The sequence below is a fragment of the Babylonia areolata genome, chromosome 9 (assembly GCF_041734735.1).
Source record: "Babylonia areolata isolate BAREFJ2019XMU chromosome 9, ASM4173473v1, whole genome shotgun sequence".
In the NCBI taxonomy this organism is placed as follows: Eukaryota; Metazoa; Mollusca; class Gastropoda; order Neogastropoda; family Buccinidae; genus Babylonia; species Babylonia areolata.
The window spans coordinates 12,080,753-12,096,841 of record NC_134884.1 but is presented as its reverse complement, the minus strand read 5'-3'; the positions used below and the strand labels follow the sequence as shown (position 1 = coordinate 12,096,841).

Sequence of the window (16,089 nt, the reverse complement as noted above, 5' to 3'; positions counted from 1 at the left end):
TCCACCTGCTCAAGAGCGACAAGAGAACAGATCCAGCCACGCTTGAGAGGGTGGGTGCCAAATCTCATATAGCACCTCATGAAAAGAGATAGGAACTCATGCATGTTGGGAGGGCACAAGCACCCTTTCTGTTCACAAGTTCTATTTGTGTCCCAGAAGACCCCACAGCAGCAAGAAACAATCACTTTAAGTTGTGCCTATAGGATCGCTACTCACAGAAATGAGGCAAACTCTTTCCGTGGGTGGTCTGCTTAATTTATTGACAGAACCGACAGCTGATGGTGGGGAAACTGCAGGCTTCCCCAACCTGGGTAGGGGGACCCAAATGTGCAAAGTTCTGAAGGTGAGGCATCAATGACCATAGAGGTCAACCAGACAGACATCTGTTAGGTCCCTCCAGCTGAGGCAGCACACACCCCCAGAGAAGGACTGGATGTTAATGGGCAAACGATGCTGGGCTGAGTCCCAGGGGAAGAGGAACTGGGGTTCCACCTCTATCCTGACGGGTGCAATAGCCGAATGGTTAAAGCGCTGGACTTTCAATCTGAGGGTCCTGGGTTTGAATCTCGGTGCACCTGGTGGGTAAAGGGTGGAGATTTTTCCGATCTCCCAGGTCAACATATGTGCAGACCTGCTAGTGCCTGAACCCCCTTCGTGTGTATGCGCACACAGAAGATCAAATACACACGTTAAGATCTCTAATCCATGTCAGCATTCGGTGGGTTATGGAAACAAGAATATACCCAGCATGCACACCCCCGAAAACGGAGTATGGCTGCCTACATGGCGAGGTAAATAAATAAAAACGGTCATACATGTAAAATGTTACATGTCTGTCCGAGTGTGTATGTGTGTGCGTCTGAAATCTGATTGAATGACACAGGAAACGAATGATGAGCGCCCAGTGGCAGCCGTCAGTCGGCTCTATCCAGGTAGGCAGCCTGTGGTGCAAATGTCCCCGTGTATGTGAAGCGCTTAGAGCTTGGTCTCTGACCGAGGATAGGCGCTATATAAGTATCCACATCAATCAATCAATCTTACAGGCAGCCCAGCGTGCACCATGGGTGCCCCCCAGTATGGGTAGAATGGATAAATTCATTCATGGATGCCATCCACCCTGTGAGCCCATCCCCAAGGGTCACTGACACCCAGACCATCAGGGAAAGAGAAATTTGACAAAAGTCAGAGGAAGGTCCGGTCTAACCTGGGTGTCAGACCTGCCGGCAGACCAGCAAACTGACAGCCTGAAACCATGGGCCTCCTCCAGCAGAGAACAGCCAGACAGCGGGGTTGTCTGATGAACAGGCAAGGGCCAAGCACCCAGTATCTCATCCCTTGGATATACTGGGATGACTTGACCCGGGACAGGCAAAAGAAAGAAGCCCCCACCTGAGGCCATGGCTTTCCCCCCACCCAGAGAGGTGGGAAAGGAAACCTGGTATGGGAGGGAGGAACAGAGAGAGCAGTGACCCTACTGAGAACCTTTTCAATGCAGTGATGATAGAGGGCGGACACCAAATCTCCTTGTGAGGACATGTCCGGCCCTATGCCACAGTAGAGGCACAACTCCCAATGAACCCACCCTCCAAATGGGTAAACTTGGGGCCAGGCCTGACCACACTTCCTCTCAGTCCCTTTCCAGACTGGTTTCAGAAGGAAAGACCATCCCCTGCAAAGACACACTGGCAACCCAAGATAGTGTTTTGAGAGGGCACTGTCCCAGCCTCATGGGTAAGGCCATCGCCATGTGGCATGCAAGGCCTTGCCAGGCAATATCAACAATTTTTCCCCTCAAGACAGAATGAGCAGTATTCACAACAAGGCGATGACATTCACTCCACCAGTCACATAGAAGAGTGGAGTGGAATAATTGCAGATACTGCCCATAGCCATCAGAACAAGTCATTCCCAAAACACACAGAAAGTGAAGTGAGATCAAGATTGAGCGAGAAAACACACACTGAATGAAATGTTGAGAATGGATGCAATCAATGCCAACAGACATAAATTCCCAGATGAAAACATCCTTGAAAGCCGCACACAACAAGCCTGCAAGACGTGAACATTTCCACTGCATAAAAGGTTGGTAAAACAGATAATCTACTTATCTCAGTAAGCGGTGTCCATTGGAATGAGTCATCAGTTCTGGCCGTAAATGATGTTTGACTGGCAAGCAGACGGCCGACTAAAAGTGGAATGTCTTATTACTGAGTTAGTCAAGACTGATTTAACCCTATCATTCAGGCTGCCATTCTTCATTTTTAAGGGTGGACTAGTTTCCGCCACCCAACAAATACTGACATGGATCACAGGATCTTTAACATATGTGCAGATTTTATTTTCTGCATGCATACATATGAAGAGAACTGGGCCACCAGTAGGTCCACATAATTATGTTGATCTGGGAGGGTAAAAATATACCGCCACCTTAAACCCATTAGACACTTCCACAATCAAAACCATGGATCCCCTACACCAGTCAGTCAAATGCTCATGTTCTAATCACTTGGATGTGCTCTGTTTAGGAGAAAAAATAATAAATGAATCTGAAAATGTCAAAATAAGACAACAGACAACAGTCAAATCCTGTGAAATTAACATTAGCACAGTGTGTCCTGTCACATCAAGTATGCTGTGCACCAACAGTGAAGTAAAAGGTTTAAAGGCTGAGGCTCCAATGAGAACGATAGGGTGGAGACTGGAATCATCTCACTGGTTCAAAAGTAAAGAGCGAGAGGGTGTTACCTTTATGTGTGACTGCACCAGAGCAGGATGGCCCAGGTCCACTACACATGCATGGCTGGCCAGGACTGCACCGTCAGGGGATGGGCAGAGCACAGCCCCTATCTTCTCACTTACAATAGATATCACTTCTGCAACTATTGAAACAAAATGAATCCATAAAAAATAGACAAAAAACAACCTGATGAAAATGAGTTCTCGAAAATAAATCTTAAATAGGCCTGTCAAGCCACAAATGACACTGCACCAGAAACATCACCCACAGCACAACTCCATAGTCTCCTGAGACTGAAGCATGCACACTAAATTCAAAAACATTTTTAAACAAGAGGCAAAGCCTTCAAGACTCACTTGTGCTTCACGCTTTATCCAGTACAGGAATCATGAGAAGAAAAAACAAAGAGATTTAAAAAAATCATTGAAAAGTGCTCTGTATTAAATATGATAGATAAGCTTGAGAGAAAAAAAAGAAAGAAAAGGATCCTGTGCAGGATCGAACCATGCATGTTCAGTTCTGTTGCAAGCAGACTAATCCCCAAGGCTGCAGCACATCTGACATCCAATGACTGAATTTAAAACTTAAAGCAATGTTGACGTTTTCTTCTTCGTGTGCTAAACAGATGTGATTGTTGTGAACGTAATAACACTTTTTAAATGTTTTTTGTGTGTTTTATTATATCTCGATAATTCTTTTATTTCGGCGGTAAAGGAGATGTTGTCATCTCCTTCAAGCACATTGCAACACATTGTAGATCTCTAGATCTGCACAAACCAGTCTACAAAGGGTTGAAGGAAATGATCGATTCAATTTTTCTTTCATGTTCATTCCAGTTAATTCAGTGTCCACTTTAGAATATCTAAATGCAGTAAACGTGTCAATGGTGTAGTTAGTATCAGTGTAAGTGTTCTGATCAGAATTTGTGTTTCTTTTCTTTTAACTGTGAACAAGAAACACGAGGTCATGTTGTCTTCGAAAACAACCTACCTTCTAGTCGGCCAAACTCAGTGGAAAGCGTTTTTTTTTTAGAATTTTCAACATTTTAGAACATTTCGACAAAATAAACCATTAATGATTCGGAACTATAGCTTAATTTGGGAGACTTACAACCTGTTATTGGTATGACTGTGAAGGTTTTTTTTTTTATTCTATGTTTATGCCAATTTTGGTATTGGTAGACATAGTATTTCCAGAGAAAATGGCAATGTTAAAGTTTACCATGGACGAACGAACACACACATACACACACAGAGAGACAACCGAACACCAGGTTAAAACATAGACTCACTTTGTTTACACAAGTGAGTCAAAAATTACATCAAACAGAAAAATTAATCTTAATTCCGATGAAAATAAGTTCTGAAACTTCAGAAAACAAAACAAACCAAAAACCCTGGACTGAAGCCACCAATCTTTTTCTTCATCCATCTTAAGTTTATCACCAATCTCATCTGCTTTGGACAACATCCGAACATTCAAGCACAGCAAAGTAACCCTGACCATACACTGACAGTGGAAGTGACACCTTTTTACTGTCAAGGGTTCTTTCCAGCCCTTGATGAGGGTCCCTTGCTCACTGGAGTCTGAGTAGACTGAGTATTGCGTCATGTGCATATCAATCATTATCGGAACCACTCGGTCAAGAAGCACGAAAGATTTCTCTACCCATCACCATTTTGAAGTACTAAGCTAAGTGGCATTTGCAAGTAGAAATAATTTATTTCTGACTTTGTTTTGTATCAGTGAACTTGGAAAATGGCTGACACTGACTCTGTACGTTCTGATTGCATTAGTGAAAGCAGAAAATCAAATCTGTGTGCATCATACAGTGTGTGTGTGTGTGTGTGTGTGTGTGTGTGTGTGTGTGTATGTGTGTGTGTGTGTGCTTAAAAATGTGGTCGATCTATTTCTTGGACTACTTTCTGCAAGTAGGGTGAGTTTTATTTCACCTCTTTCAGCTTACTCTTGCCCAACCAAAAAAATTTGTCAAAATTACAGGGACCTTTCACACCCTAACGTCAGCAGCAGAGCCATTATTTCGTTATAATGGTTGTTTCTGGTCATCCTGCCATCTTCTAGTGCCTTGTACGCTTTCACCATTGTTTTTTTTCTCCTTTCTGACCTAATTTAGTTATAAACCTGTATTTTTTTAGGTACATATAGGTAACTGACCATCGGTCAGATGGCAAGGTGACTAGGCACAATCTGACTGCTGCAGAGCATTGCATAAACATTTCTAAATATTTGCATCGGATTCCATGAAAATCTGACTTGTAATTCAAGTCTTATAAATTTCTTTTAACATATTCTTTCTTTTTCTTACTATTGCTTAGTTCCACAAACATTGTCCGAATGTCCAGTTTACCTGTATGACCAGGATTCCATAGGGAGAACTGTGATTTGGTCATCACACGGCCATTCCCAATGGTTTTTGGCATAAATCAAATCTATCCTTACTCATTTTGCTAACTTTGGGACCTCAATTTATAATACGACCACTATTTTACAAGTAAATATTGATAAATGACCACTGTGGTCAATCACAAAAATGACCAGCACACAAACTGATGCCTGCAAATCAACTTACATGCACTTGAAACTTTTGTGGAATATTTGATTGATCTCTGATCCTTTTGTTTTTGTTTTGGTGATTTTTCAAACATACTAACCATTGTACTGAAGTTTTACTAATTTAATACTTGGCACTTGTTGACATACTTTTAAGAAAATGTTGCAAAGCATAGGGTTAATGAGCACATGCCTTCATGAATTCAGTTTCCCATTTTCTTTTGGAAAGTAAAAAGGATCACATATGGCTTGACCAAATGTGTATTCTTTCTTTACAAAGAGCTGCTGGCAAAAATGCGAGTCACAGGCTTAGCTAGCAATTTCATCAGTTTATTCATAATGGACACTGTACCTCTCTCTCTCTCTCTCATTCCCTCTATTGTTGTGTACATGTGCTATGCGTGCCTATGTGTGTAAGAGTGTATACATGTATGGTACCTGTAGAAATCTTTTTTTGTAAAAAGTTACCTTCAATCAGAATGCCCTCTACTGTATTCTAGTTTTGTGTGAGTTGATATGTTTTGATGTATTTTTTTTAAAGATGATTAATGTGAATTGCCTCTGCTTTGTGTGGACTGGCAAATGACAGCATCTGTGAGCTGCTTCAGGCGGTGGTTGAGCTGCTCCACTGGGCCCAGCATCATTTCCTCCAAACTGTCCTCCTCCTCCTCAAACATACCTGTCAAATAACATGGGTACATTCAGTTGTTGCAGTATCTGTGTGGCATAAAAGCCTGCAAAGCTATAAACTCCCCAGGGTTGAATGAGTTCAGCAATATTTGTACACAAAACAATACTTTATTATCTCTGAAGTATGACTTGAAACATAAGCAAACAGTGGAACACAGCACACCATGATGATGATCTGGCCGAATTCCAGGGACAGATACCATGTACCATGGCCGTAGTGGCATAGACAACAGTTCAACACCAGGCATGCACAGCTGTTTTTGCACTGTTACACTGGACCTGCCACACCAGTATTCTCTGATGTACGGTCACATGCTTGTGCCTTTTTTTCTTTCCCATCACACTAAAACTGTTGTCTGTTCTAAAAAGAAATCCATTTCCTGCAATCACAAGACTGTCACTGCTGCTGCTTTTTTTTTTTCTTCTTTTTTTTTCCTTCTTTCTTTCACAAAACCATGTTTCTGAAAAACACATTAAACAAGAGTCTGTATACCCACTCATAAAACTAGCACTGACCTGCAGCTCCTCAACGTTAAAATCTCTATAACTGGCCAAAGAAAACATACATTTGACAAAATGATGGTGGGCAGTGGGGGCTTATTCTTGTTCTGTCTTAATGATAATAATAATAACACTAGATAGATATTACTTATATGGCGCAAACTCCCCATGTAATGGACGCTAAGTGCCGTGTTAGCTGTCTTCTTACTCCTCCTCTCTTCTGTGTTCGTCACATGTCAGTTCTGTTATCACAACTGTTGTTACTCTCTGTTTTTTACATCTGAGGGGGAATATTCATTGCATGAGAAGAATGTTACAAACAAACTACAGAAGTAGCAGTGTATCACAGGTATATATCAAATGTATGGTACCTGTACTTTATTGGCCGCCATTTTCAAATGAGAATGACCAAACCAACACACTGCACATGCTAAATAAAAGAATCACAGTCACTGAAAAGATTGCTAAACTAATACTTCCATATTTCCCATACACTTGCCTGGGGGAAAAAAGTACTTTAGAAGAGAACCTTAACTGACTTCCTGCAATGATAAAAGGCCTCTCTGCTGCTCTTTGCTCAATACGTCAATTATGTGTTGCTAACAGTTCACCCCTTTCCTCCAAAATAATCAAAGCAGGAGAACAGGTATGAAAGGCCTCAGGAGTTGTTTTTTTTTGCGTGTATTGCGTTTGTTTCTTTTTGGGGGGGGGGCGAAGTTGGGGGTGAGGGGGGATAATGATAGACGAGAATGCTGCTGCTGCTGCCATGAAGCTCCATTCAGGTTTGGGATCACAAGACAAAAATGTACCCAAACCATCCTTTCATACATCCTGGTTCATACAGGCCCCAAAGAAACAGAGACTTGCAGTGTTGGTTGGGAACACTCAAAAATGCATCCACAAAGTGGATGACACTTGATCATGTCAGATCATGTGATTAACTGCATGATCAAAAATAAAACATCTGTGTAACACAATGCTTCAAGCAAACATCGCACCTTCCAGTAGCTGTCTGGTTTCCCACTTGCATGCTTCTTCGTACTTGAGAAATAGTGAAGATGGAATCTTGCCTGCTTTCTTCAGGGACTCAATAAACTTCATCCTGCTGTCTGGGATGTCTGGCAGCTGGTAAGGCAGAAAAAGGTGCATGTTAAGATAACACATAATGACTCTGTCATTAAACTTTTTTTTCTAAACCTGCAAATATGCTGGATTTTAACTGCATGAATATTTACACTCCTTGTAAGACTTTCATCAAGCAACTGAAGCCATTGGAGTTCTTGATCTTCAGAATGTATCATATACTGTAAGAGTTACTCTATATGTGTTGAATATGATCTCACTTGTGGAGTGTTGACTTTGTGGTACTGCCTCTGCCTGCAAAGTAGAAGAATCTGAGCACACTGGTTCCAATCCCACACTCGCCAGTATTTTCTCTATACCCAAAAGACATGGAGTGGTGGTCTGGATACTAGTCATTCTGATGAGATGATAAACTGAGGTCACATGTGCAGCATGCATTTAGCATATGTAAAAGAACCCACGCAACAGAGGGGCTGTTGGTAGAAAAATCTACTTTGAAGGAAAACAAGTACAACTGCAGACCGAAAAAAATAAGAATAAAATGGGTGGTGCTCTTTCTGCAGTAATGGAGTAATACAATACTTCTCCTTGCATCAACTTCTGGAGATGTTGGTTTCCATGGTCTTTTCAATGAAGTCTTGTGACCATTGATTTCACATATTCTCTTTCTCTGATTTTATGAGTAGTTGTATTGAAGAAATTGCCTCTATGTGGGGGGAAAAAAACCCTCTGGGATAGCATGGTAGAGCAAAGTGGGATTATATAACCAGAAAACCTCTGGGATAGCATGGTAGAACAAAGTGGGATTATATAACCAAAAAACCTCCTGGGAGAGCATGGTTATTGGTAGAACAAAGTGGGATTATATAACCAAAAAACCTCCTTGGATAGCATGGAAGAACAAAGAGGGATTATATAACCCAAGTGAATATCTACAAAGCACTGCCAAACTGAGTGCCAATGTGACAAATGATGATAATGATATGGATACATATACAGCACCTATCCTTGGTCAGAGACCAAGCTCAAAGCACTTTACAAATACAGAGTCATTTGCACAACAGGCAGCCTACCTGGGTAGAGCTGACTGACAGCTGCGCCTGAGCGCTCATCGTTTGTTTTCTGTGTCATTCAATCAGGTTTCAGTCACACACACACATACTCATAAAGACAGGCAACTTTTTACATGTATGACCATTTTGTTCATTTACTCCACCATGAAGGCAGCCATACTCCGTTTTCAGGGGTGTGCATACTAGGTATGTTCTTGTTTCCATCATTGACATGGACTACAGGACCTTCAACGTGCATATTTTATCTTCTGTGTGCATATCGTGAGGTAGTGTCTAGCCCCATGTCCACACTACTCAAAGTGGAGTTGCCACTCCCCCAGCTGCCAGTTCCCCCTCCCGCTGGGACAACTTGGGAGGTGATGCCTGGCCCCATTTCCCCTTGGTCCCCTTCACGACTGATTTGGAGAGTCAAGCTCCGCCTCCACAATCCACATCCAAAGACACATCGCCACAGTCCAACATGGGAGGAACCGTGAACTCCGGGCCTGGGACAGGCTCTAAAAGTAGCCTTATCCAGCCTCATGATTCCAACCATTACAAGGTGGTATGCGAGGGTTATTGGACCACACAAGTTTACCCAGATGTTACCAAGGCTGAAGTGAAAAGATTGATAGACAGTAAGAAGCAAAGAAAGTAGCAATTCAAGGGGGGAGGCAGAATCGAATCAACAGAGGTAACAAAAAGGTTATAAAGACAAGCCACATACAACAAAACAGGCCAATGAACACGATAAAAAGAACAAAAACAAGAGAGGCAAGGCCTTCAAGACTCACTTGTGATACACTTAAAAAAAAAAAATCTAATCGTTAAAATGTGTTCTGTATTTGTTATTATAAAGCTTCGGGTTAAAAAAAAAAAAGAAGTGTCCTAACGGCAGATTCAAACCCCGCGTGTTCGGATGAGAAGAAACTGTCTTATCCATTACACTGTCGTGGCTTCTTAACTGACGTTCAAAAATATAATATTTAAACATGCTTTTTTTAAAGGGCGATAAATCGATTGCAGTATTCGCAGTGAGAACGCTGTTCAAATCATATTATTCTGGTGTATCTTGGGCATTCAAAAAATCTTTAAGGACGATTAAAAATTCTTTTTGAGTCCGCGGTAAAGGAGACGTGGCTATCGCCGCAATCACACTGCAACATTTAGCCGTTTTCTCTGGATCTAGATAAATGTACAAGTTTAGTTACACCTGGTTGACACGGTTGATTCAATTTCTCTTTTATGTTCATTCTAGTTTTATAGTTTTAAAGTTGATATGAAAATTGAGTATTTTGTTAAACTAATAATATGTAGAGCCAAGTACAAGTACTTCTAAACGTTGTATGAAGTGAAAAGGACTTCATTTTGAGAAAAGTCAAGACTGGAAATTTTTGTGTTTCATCAATTCAAGGGTATTAACTCTCATGGTTTATTATTTTTAACTGTGAATTCCGACTGATTCTGTGGATATCTTTATGGCAGTTTGGGGCATAATCCAGTAAGTGATGAGGCGTTCACAATCTTTCTCTGAATAAATATTTAACGGTCTCCTTCTCCAACTTTCCATCACATGTTATTGTTAATTGTCAACTGAATATAGGTTTGAACGGGCAGGTCAACAACTTGAAACAAAATGGCATCGTTCGCGTTCGCGAAGAATATGAGCACGCGCTTTGAATGTGTATAAATATGTGTACGCAATTGATTTTTGCCTATGACCTTCAGGGCTCAGCCAAGAGATCTATAAAGTCCACTCGTCGTATTGATTTTAGTATTTTCCGAAAAAGGCCACGTGGGCAAATGAACAAAGTGAAAGCCCTGTATACTGAGAGTAAAACACATAAGCTTTTTATGTATTGAGTATAATTTCAAAATGTAACGTTTAAGATGAGAAAGATCAGTTTAAAGCAAATTAAGCCCCCTAGCATTAATTACAGATTAATTTCCCTTTATTACTATCTGCACCAAAACGTTTGCAAAATAAATATAATTTCCATGCTTAGCAAAAGAAGTTCCTGTTTAAACAAAAAATGATAAAAATGACTGCTCTTGTTGTTGTGTCAGAATATCATATCAAAGTGCCAAGTTTAGAGAATTAACCCTTTCCTTCTGATAACGGTAGCAGCCGGCACTGCTCGCGCGCTCGCAGCGCCTCGATGCGTCCGGCACCGGCAGCATGTGTGTGGTACTTTTCCATCATGTGCTGACGCCGTGACTATGCTCAACAGGCACTAAAAGTTGGTGGAAAGTTCCCTACTATAGTCCAATAATCTGGCATCGCTATTTTTGGATGCTAGCACCACTTCCATTCACAAAGAAAGGAGGGAAACTGCGTGTGGAGAGTTGTGAATGAAACTGACCGATTTTCACAATGGCTTCGTCTGCATGCACCAGTGAGTTCAAGGACTATTCAGCGGAGGAATTAGGTCTTATATTAGAAGAAGTGTTGAAATATGATGCGAATGAAGAGTGTGAAGAATTAGAAGAAGATTCTGATGTGCATTTAGGTTCCAATCAAGGAGAAGAAAGTGGTGAAAGTGATCCTGAGGACAATGTGCCACTCGCCGCTCTGCAAACCACGTGGTGACCGGCTACTCAACCTACCAATGTGGCCATGTTCCAGCAGCTGATAAGCCCTGCGCATTCACTGCCAAGCACTGCCACCCCTCTGGATTATTTTTTTTTGTTTATACCCATCACATTTTTTCAAGCTGCAGCAGAGACCAACAGGTATGCCTGACAAAAACAAGCAGCCCTGGGCACACCTGACCCCCTATGGTTCGAAACAACACCTGACGAAATGCGGGCCTATCTCTCTGTGCTGATCATGATGGGGATCAATCATCTGCCACGTTTGTGGTGCTACTGGTCAACCGACCCTCGCTTCCAGCAGTCTCATGCCCAAAACACGTTTTTTTCAAAATCAACCAGTACTTTCATCTGCGCGACACATCTAACACACCTGCACGTGATCACCCCGACTATGACCCCTTGTACAAGGTGAGAAATTTCATCAACATCATTCTTCCTTTGTTCCGGACCAACTACCATCCAGGTCGTGAACTAAGCATTGATGAGGCAATGATCGGGTACAAGGGTCGGATATTTTTCAAGCAGTACATGCCAGCCAAGCCAACCAAATGGGGCATCAAGGTGTGGGAGATGTGTGATGCCAGGACAGGGTACTGCATTGCATTTGATATTTACACCGGCCGTGCAAGTCGCAGAGACACCACCATAAGTCTTGGGCATGAAGTTGTTCACATGTTGGCAATCACCTCTCTACCATCAAAACAGGCACGTTTTTTCACCATCGTTTTTTCACCAGTGTCCCCTTGATGACACACCTGGCCAGAAATTGGACATATGCCTGTGCCACTGTCAACGTCAACCGCAGGGGGTTACCAGAGGAGGTCAAGACTGCCAAATTGAAAGAGAAGGGAAAATTGCTGCAGATGCAGAAGGGCTCGCTGATGGCCACAGTCTACAAAGACAACCGTCAGATCTACCTTCTCAGCACCAACCAGCCACCAGGTATGACGACAGTGGAGGACAAAGTGACGCCGACCGTCATCGCCAGCTACAACAAGTACATGGGTGGCGTTGACAAGTCAGACCAGTATCGCGCATACTACCCTATTAGTCATCAGAACAAGAAATGGTGGTGCTACATTTTCCATTCTCTGGTCAACTTGTGCATTGTCCAGGCCTACCTCACCTGAGAAGTGTCATCTCATGACCCAGTGAACAAGACCTATGACCACTTGATGTTTCGCGCTGACATTGCAGAACAACTTCGCACAGGATTCACCTCCAGGAAGCGCAAAGCAGGGCGCAGCAAAGCAGTGCCAGATGCCCCCATTGCCTTGGCCAGCATCGACCATCACAAGTTAGAAAATATCAAAGGGAGACGTAGGGTCTGTCGGCAGTGCATCAAAGACGGTCGCAGGACAGCAAAGGGACGAGGGGTAGAAACATCATATATGTGTTACTTTCTGCCAGGTACCTCTCTGCTTCCAGAGGAATGATTGTTTCCGTGATTACCATGGACAGAATATGCCTCAACATTAGGACAAGCTAGCTTGTTTTTGTTTATGTGTGTGTGTGTGCTTAACTGTAGTTTTGGTGACTCAGTGACAATCAGCAGTGACACTCTACTAACTACCCTTACTGTACAGTAACACATTGTGTGCATATATAAACAGATCTGTACAAAGTGCTTAGAACAGTGACATAAGAGCAACATGGAACTGTGCTTGAAATTATCTCCAGTAACTCTTCAGTTGTGACAACTGACACTAGTTGTGTGACATTCTTTGGATTACCTGTGGGGACTGTACTGGCAGACAGGAGACAGATCATCTCAGGTAGGCCGCGGCTTCATTTCACAACACTAACGTACATGTGCATGGAATAACTGCATGTTGGTGTGCTGTATTAGAATTGTCATCATCGCATGTGACATATTTGGTGACATATTGGTGACAGAGACACGACCTTTCACATCTAGGCACACAGAATCTCGCTCACATGACAGAACAAAGCCTCATGACCATACCTGCCGAATTTCATGACTCTAGAGGTTTATTCTTGGTTGTGGTGAAGGGTGAACTATACATACCCATTTTGAGGTAAAACTCACCAAAAGAATCTGAAATCTAGGGGAGTTTGGCCTCAGAGAATCTGAATACAAGAGGGTTAAAAAAAATATAACAGTAAATGCAGTTTGCATATAATATGGCTTCTTTTTTATTTTTTTGTGCCCATCCCAGAGGTGCAATATTGTTTTAAACAAGATGACTGGAAAGAACTGAATTTTTCCTATTTTTATGCCTAATTTGGTGTCAACTGACAAAGTATTTGCAGAGAAAATGGCAATGTTAAAGTTTACCACGGACACACACACACACACACAGACAACCGAACACCGGGTTAAAACATAGACTCACTTTGTTTACACAAGTCAAAAAGCATTAGCAAAAACCTGACAAGAGAGCGTCAGCAGCCTGACCAAAAGGAATGAGTCATCACTTGTAGCCGTTAATGGCGTTTAATTGGCTAGAGCTGGACACACTTGGCTGGGCATCTTTTCACTGTGTTGTCATGAAAAAAAAAGTGTACTGTAGCCGGGAGGGGGTGGGGGGAAGGCTGCGAAAGCCCTTGGTGTGGTGCTAAGGTAACACCTGAAGGGGGAGTCTGAAGCTGACCACGAAAAAAAAGTGTTTACAACCCCAGGTACAGTACATGAATCACCAATAACTTGCACACAAACACACTAAAGAAAGAATGTTTCACACTTTCCAATAACTTGCACACAAACACACAAAAGAAAGAACAATCTTTCGAACTTTCCTACAGGCCTAAAATCTGACAGCTATCACGGCCTTCTGTCTGAAAACCTGGAGGACATTTCGCAATTTCAAAGGACAGTCGTGAAAAAAGGAAAAAGCAGTCTTAACATACATCATTTGTGTGTGCGTGTGTGTCATGTGTGTGTGTGTGTGCATATGTGTGTGTGGCATTTACACTGTGTGTTTAAGTTTCAGAGTATGGTGAAGGGTACCACTGATACAATATGACAGTGAGGAACACAGAAACCAAGGTCAGGACATAGTTCAAAGGAAGGAAGGTTGTGCAAACAGCTGTTACATCTACATGGTTATTGCTTGGAAACAGGCTTTCCATACTGCCCTTTGATAAGTGTCTGGTCCTTCATGAGAACTGAGCTTTGACCCCCAAAGCCCACCCTCACCCATATCCTATAACCTCTACCCCAATCCCTTCTATTTCTGTATTCCTTTATATTCTGGCCGTGTAAATGGAAATGAGGTGGAAGAAACAGCAAGTATGGTATAGACTTTGGTAATGAAAGGAAAGAGGAAGCAGGTGAGAGAGAACAAGAGGAGGGGACAGGATGCCCATGAAAGAAGGGAGGATGATTGTGGTGATCCTGTTTGTGGTCATCTGAGTCATAAATGGTTGCATAGAATGGATCTTGATACTCTGTTGATGATGCCTATCCAATTTCTTTTTGAGTAATGAACATACACGACCTTCTAAGAAGACAAAGGAAAGAGACAGAGAGAGGTGAGAGAGAGAGAGAGAGAGAGAGAGTCATAAGACCTTTTATGTATGTTTGTGAGATGGTGAGACTGACATATGTGAGTGTGTGTAGGCATGTGGTTCCAGTGTTAGAGGGCAGCGCATGAGAAATACAAAGAGAAGACACAAGACCGATGGAGAAGGATGGGGACCACTGATTTAAACAGATTTCCTGATTGCTTTGACATCATCAACCGCCTTACATTCCTTCAATTCATGATGATTTGTGCATGTGCTCAAACATAGCATCTACCAACTGCAGCCATCAAGCGTGTCAATACTGGTCGCTTTAGCTGGGGGAATCTTTCTAGATTCTATTCATAGCTAGAAGCCCCACTATGTCAAGAGGCAGTCCTTTATTCGAAGATCTGGTTGGGTCACTGCCGCAGAGTTTTGCCTGGTTCCTCACTCGCTCAGCAAAATGTTAAACACTGTGCTCAAGATATGCAATCATGGTGCACTAAATCAACCAAGATTGCTTTCTTTACCTGATGCTTCGTAAAAACTGAAGTGTAAATTCAAAGACAGTGATGAACTTTTATCTGACAATTAGATAGAAAATAAAGGGAACAATGAAGAGACTGGACAAGATACAACCATCAGTGAGTGATGCCGGCTGCACAGGTGTAGCAGGTGACAGAAACATGACTGAAGTATTAGCAGGACACACTGTGAGCAATAGTCTTGGCAATGAGCCAACGTGGTCTGACGAGAACTGAATAAAGTGACTGTGTGAGAGGGGTGGAAGAGGAGAGGGGTTTAGACCAAGGGGTCATGGCCCTGTCTTTTTTAATTGTGGTTGTTATAGTTTATTTGTGTGTACAGGTATTATCCATTTGTCCAGAAAATATATTTTTGAGCAAATCACAAGACTAATGTTTGTAATGAACAAAATGAAAATGCGACAAAAAACAAAACACTGATTTCAAAACAAATCCTTGTCACTGAAAATATATAAACTTGGAAAACATCATGTGTTTTGTATTCTTTATTCATTTACCTTTCAGAAAATCTATACTTATATAGGTCTCTCTCCAATAACAAAGAACACAGAATTTTTTTGAAAATATATACCCATTTTTGTGGAAAAAAAACCCTGGCAAATAAATTTTACTTGACTCACTTGTGTAAACACAGTGAGTTTATGTAATAACCTGGTGTTCGGTTGTGTGTGTGTGTGTGTGTGTGTGTGCATGCGTGTCCATGATAAACTTTAAAAATTGTCAGTTCTTTCCACACATTCTAATCATAATGACATTGCACTTCTAGTAGGAAAGGCACAAAAAAAACATTTAAATATTTTCACCAAAAAATTACTGTAATATTTTTCTTCTTTATTCATGAACCTAA

General features: G+C 41.9%; 1 protein-coding gene across 1 annotated transcript in view; it reads right to left on the bottom strand.

The window, feature by feature from the left end:
- The window catches only part of LOC143286059 (Fanconi anemia group A protein-like), a 108,555-nt gene that overhangs the window by 90,970 nt on the left and 1,496 nt on the right, over positions 1 to 16,089 (bottom strand). The window contains exons 2-4 of the mRNA XM_076593604.1: positions 7,498 to 7,624; positions 5,868 to 5,987; positions 2,746 to 2,879 (exon numbers count right to left, since the gene is read on the bottom strand). Coding sequence (XP_076449719.1) covers positions 2,746 to 2,879; positions 5,868 to 5,987; positions 7,498 to 7,600 — 357 coding nt within the window. The 5' untranslated portion in view covers positions 7,601 to 7,624. The remainder of the gene's footprint in view (positions 1 to 2,745; positions 2,880 to 5,867; positions 5,988 to 7,497; positions 7,625 to 16,089) is intronic.